Source organism: Penaeus monodon, chromosome 14, assembly GCF_015228065.2.
Source record: "Penaeus monodon isolate SGIC_2016 chromosome 14, NSTDA_Pmon_1, whole genome shotgun sequence".
Lineage (NCBI taxonomy): Eukaryota > Metazoa > Arthropoda > Malacostraca > Decapoda > Penaeidae > Penaeus > Penaeus monodon.
The window spans coordinates 26,884,245-26,889,244 of NC_051399.1; the positions used below are offsets into that span (position 1 = coordinate 26,884,245).

The following is a 5,000-nucleotide window of genomic DNA, read 5'->3' on the forward strand; positions in this document are numbered from 1 at the left end:
ATTGAGTATAAAAATACATTTATGGCTTTCTATTAAGGATACCCAGAAGCACAGAACACAGTAAAAAAAAAAAAAAAAAAAAAAAAAAAAAAAATTTAAAAAGTGGTAACACTGGTCGAGATGGAATTTCAAACTAGTGAATTTGATATAAAAGTGTCGAATGGCAAAGACGGCCATAATTCCCCTACTGTGAAAATTGATATAGTTTGGTAATAACAAAAGTGAGAATGGCGGTGATGATAACGATATCAGTGATGACATTAGTAGTAATAGTAGTAATGCGATGCTTGGTGTACGAATGACGAGTTACAATGAAAACAATATTTATTGTAACGGTAATGCTAATGGTAATACTACTAGTGGTAGTACTACTACGAAAAGTAATGGAAATGTTAATGACGATGATGATTATAATGATAATAATGCTGCTGCTGCTGCTGTTGATGATGATGATGATGATGACGATAATGAGGATGATAATAATTATGATAGTAATAATAATAATAATAATAATAATAATAATAATAACAATAATAATAATAATGATAATAATAACAATAATAATGGTAATAATAACAATAATAATAATAATAATGATGTTGATAGTAATAACATTAATAATAATGGTGCTATTAGTGGTAGTAATAATACTGCTGCTAATACTACTGTTATTACTGCTAATAGTAATAACAATAATGATAATAATAATAACAATGATGATAATGATGATCTTATTAGTGATAATTATTATAACAATGCCATAACAATAATAATGATAATGGTAACAATAATGATAATAGTAATGATGATGAGGATAATGATAATAATAGTAATAATAGTGATGGAAGTAATAGTAATAATAGTAAATGATAATGATATAGATAATAACAATAATGATATTTAAATAATGATAATAATGATCATGACAATAGCAGTAATAATGGCGACAATGATAACAATAATGATGATTTTAGTAATAATAATAATAATGATAATAATAATAAAGATAATAATGATAACAGTAACAACAACAACAATAATAATAATAATGATAATAATCATGATGATAATGATGATGATGATAATAATAATAATGACAAAGCAATTTTAACAACAGTATTCAATATTAATCATCATTTTATTCTTGTTCGAACAATTTTGGTTCATATCTCTTCTGGAATGACAGTAATATCCGTTAACAAATCCTATTTTGATATTTCCACTGAAATCCTTCTGCAAATCTTTCTAAAACTCTGTAAATCTTCAACTCTATAAATCTTACTATCTCTATCGCCTAAGCGTACGAGCAGAAAAAAATTAAAACGTGTCCACAGCTGTTTACAATTAAGATTATCTCAACGTGCAACATGGCAGGAAATCTGCATTAAAGGGATATTCTACATCATATTAAGATTTTACTAATGCAGAAATTCATTATATTTTAACTGATTATACATATACCAGAGATGCACAATTTTTCATGTGCCTCATGCATGACAACGTTAGTCAATCATGCGTGTAATGTATCTTAGAAAAGTTAACCGGGTGAGGAAAGATAAATCAAATACAGTCTTTAAAAGATCCATATTCATAAGTCAAACGCAGCTGGAAGTTACACCTGTGAGAAAGTTGTGGTAATTGGAACTATTAATATTTTTTCCAATTCAGATTAGGATCCCTTGAAATATAACTCATCTATACACACACACAGTCAGAAAAACACATGGTGCGGTGTAACTTGCTAGGATGAATTGGTAGAATATTGGATAATCCGTCAACACTATAACGGTGATCAACACAAATAATGATATACCACTTTAACCATCATATTTCATGCTCTCGAAACAGATGAATACTAAAAAAAAAAAAAATTAATCAGGATGATAATGGCACAAATTTGGTGATAAGAATAATAGCAGTAGTAATAACACTGATAAAGATACTATTGGTAACAATAGTGATACTAATAATAATGACAATGATAATAATAATCATCATAACTATAATAATAATGAAGTTAGTAATACTAAGCATAATAGCAAGAGGGGCATTTAAAAAGTATCGTCAGCAAAAAAGAATAATAACTAACATAAACCGAAACACAGGACTGTAGGATGGGTGATCGATCGATGTTGTTCCTTATAATGTGTAGATTTCTATATATATATTATTATTATATCATTCAGTAGACAATGATGGTGACGATGGTGTTGGCGTGGACAATGACTATGGTATATTATAGAAACGATAATAAAAATAGTAATGGCGATAATAATGATATTAACAAATATATCAAAACTGAAAATAAAAACTACAATAATGATGAAAAAGATCATGATAATGAAGATAATGGCAATAATAGTAATGATGACAATGAGGATGATAATGATAATGACGACAAAAATAATGAGTGGCAATATTAATACTAATAGTGATCATAATGATATCAATAATAACAATAACAACGGCAACAACATTGATAATAATAAATAGTGATAATAATAATATACTGACAATGACCGTTATAATCATAACAGCAGCGACAACAACGCCCAAATTATCATTTTCAAAAGAGAAAGAAATATATAACGTTATATCCATCATTATTTCATCATTACTGTTATTATCATTATCGCTGTTATCCTGATCACTGTCATAGACCATTGATTTTATAGAGATAACTGTTCATTCATTATAAGCCTTTATAAAATCAATTCTAATTTTGACTTTCTTATTACAAGGAACATAGATCGCCACAAAGACTACATTCTCTCTGATGATAATGGATAATAATTTTCATTATCCTCATTGATAGTTGTTATTATCGCTGTTAAAGTCATAATTTTAGTTACAATCATTCTTGCGGTTTTTGTTACGAGTTTGTTAGCAGCAGTATAATAATTATATTACTATCATTATTTCAGTATCACAATTTGTTTTCATTGTGACTGTTGATTCTGTCATCATTAGCAATGGCAGCGGTATTATAACTGTTTTTAATTCATTTTATTATTGTTATCAGTATAATAGTGTAGCTTATATTGCTATTATCACAACTAGTAATAGTATCAGTATTGGTGTTGGTATTAGTTTATATTGTTGCTGTTATTATTATAATGATGATGATAATAGTAATGAGAATTATATTAGTGATTATGATAATAATGATAGTAACGATAATGATAATAATAAAATTCATAGTAATAATGATAGTAATGATAATGATAAAATGATAATAATAATGATTATAAAATGATAATAACAGTTGATAAAAATAACAACAACAATAATAATGATGATAACAACACCAATAGTTATCATCATATTATTATCACATAATATAATACTAATGATAATACTAATGATAATAATAATAATGATGATGATGATGATGATGATACTACTACTGCTAATAATAATAATAATAATAATAATAATAATAATAATGATAAAACTAATGATATAATAAGAATAAAAATAAGAATAAGAATAACAACAATAACAGAAAATAATAATAATAATAACGATGATGATAATAATAATAATAATAATAATAATAATAATAATAATGATATTAATAGCAATAATAATGATGATGATAATAATAATAATAATAATAATAAGACAATGATAATACATATATATTTATATAGATACATATACATATAAGTATGTGTATATTTATGCATATCTACATACACACACTCACACACGCATATCACACACACACACACACACACACACACAACACACACACAAACAAACAAAACACACACACACACACGCATATATATATATATTTTAATATATATATATATATATATATATATATATATATATATATATGTCTATATATATATGTATATATATATAATATATATATATATTATCATCATGTATATTACATCCTTTATTATATTTGCTCATGCTATTTTATCTTTTATTGTTGTTATCATTATCATTTGTATTATCACCATACCATCATCATCACCTTACAGTTACTATATATATTAGCATCATAACAATTTCATTTGAACTATCAATTTCCACTCTTCCTGCAAGATAATTTTCACAATCAACCATTCTATCATTATTATTGGTTATTCTTACAGTCTCTAATATCATTTTTCATCGTTTGACTAGTATTGAGTTTAGTTTTTTTTTTCTCTCTCGTTTAGTTACTTTCGTTATAACATCATTATCAACATCGTTGTCAACATATTGATTTTTCTAGTAACAATTCTTATAGCTTTGCAATATCTGAGATACCAAACACTCAGATGTTGTGGAACGATACAGTACGTAAGTTACATTACATTTTCTCCACTATCATTATTTCTCATATGAAAGCTTGGGTCGCTATGTATTAATTTTTTAAAAGAGTGATTGCATGCCTTAGCGAAATCGCAGTGTTGAATTGATTATTTAATATTAGCTGCTGGATATAATGCGCAAAAAATTTTAGTCAGTGAATACCTGCCTCACCTGCGTTACTGTGATGGAATGCCAAAATAATATGAAGATAATACATAAAATAATTGACATTTTTGAAGACTTTTGAATCATCCGTGTCGGGAAAATGCGTGTCGCTCTCAAGAAAATTATTACTATTAGTATTCATGAATATTACTTGAGCAAATTGGGAGAAATTGAAGTTATATAAACGTTTATTGAAGACTGTTTCATGGCTTACGGAAGTGTTAAAAGCATTATGTCTAAAGTTCATTTTCGAGGCGAGGATTCGTGTGACAAAATTGTTTCTTCTACAATATCAAATTGTTATGAGTATTTTACCTTTATAATAATCCGTTAATCCTAATAATGACAATTTAGGATCACCCAAAAGAAATGTTAGACCCCCGCGTTTATGCCGACATTGTTAATACTTACCAACTCATCTTGACTTCTATGATGATTTCATTAAACCCTTTTGTGTTTGGACATTGAGCGAAGAAAGATTATTTGGACATTAAGTACACACCGTCTTTATTTACGTCACC

At 26.5% G+C, this 5,000-nt stretch overlaps 1 protein-coding gene across 4 annotated transcripts in view; it reads right to left on the reverse strand.

Annotated features, from left to right (window-relative positions):
- Positions 1-5,000, reverse strand: part of LOC119581021 (glycine receptor subunit alpha-3-like) — a 54,821-nt gene that overhangs the window by 21,698 nt on the left and 28,123 nt on the right. For 2 of the 4 annotated variants that reach the window (XM_037929292.1, XM_037929290.1), the window contains exon 1: positions 4,891-5,000. This exon is cut by the window's right edge and continues 151 nt beyond it. The exons of the other annotated variants lie outside the window; for them this stretch is intronic. In XM_037929292.1, the coding sequence (XP_037785220.1) occupies positions 4,891-4,898 (8 nt within the window). In that variant the 5' untranslated portion in view covers positions 4,899-5,000. The remainder of the gene's footprint in view (positions 1-4,890) is intronic. 4 annotated transcript variants of the gene reach the window in all.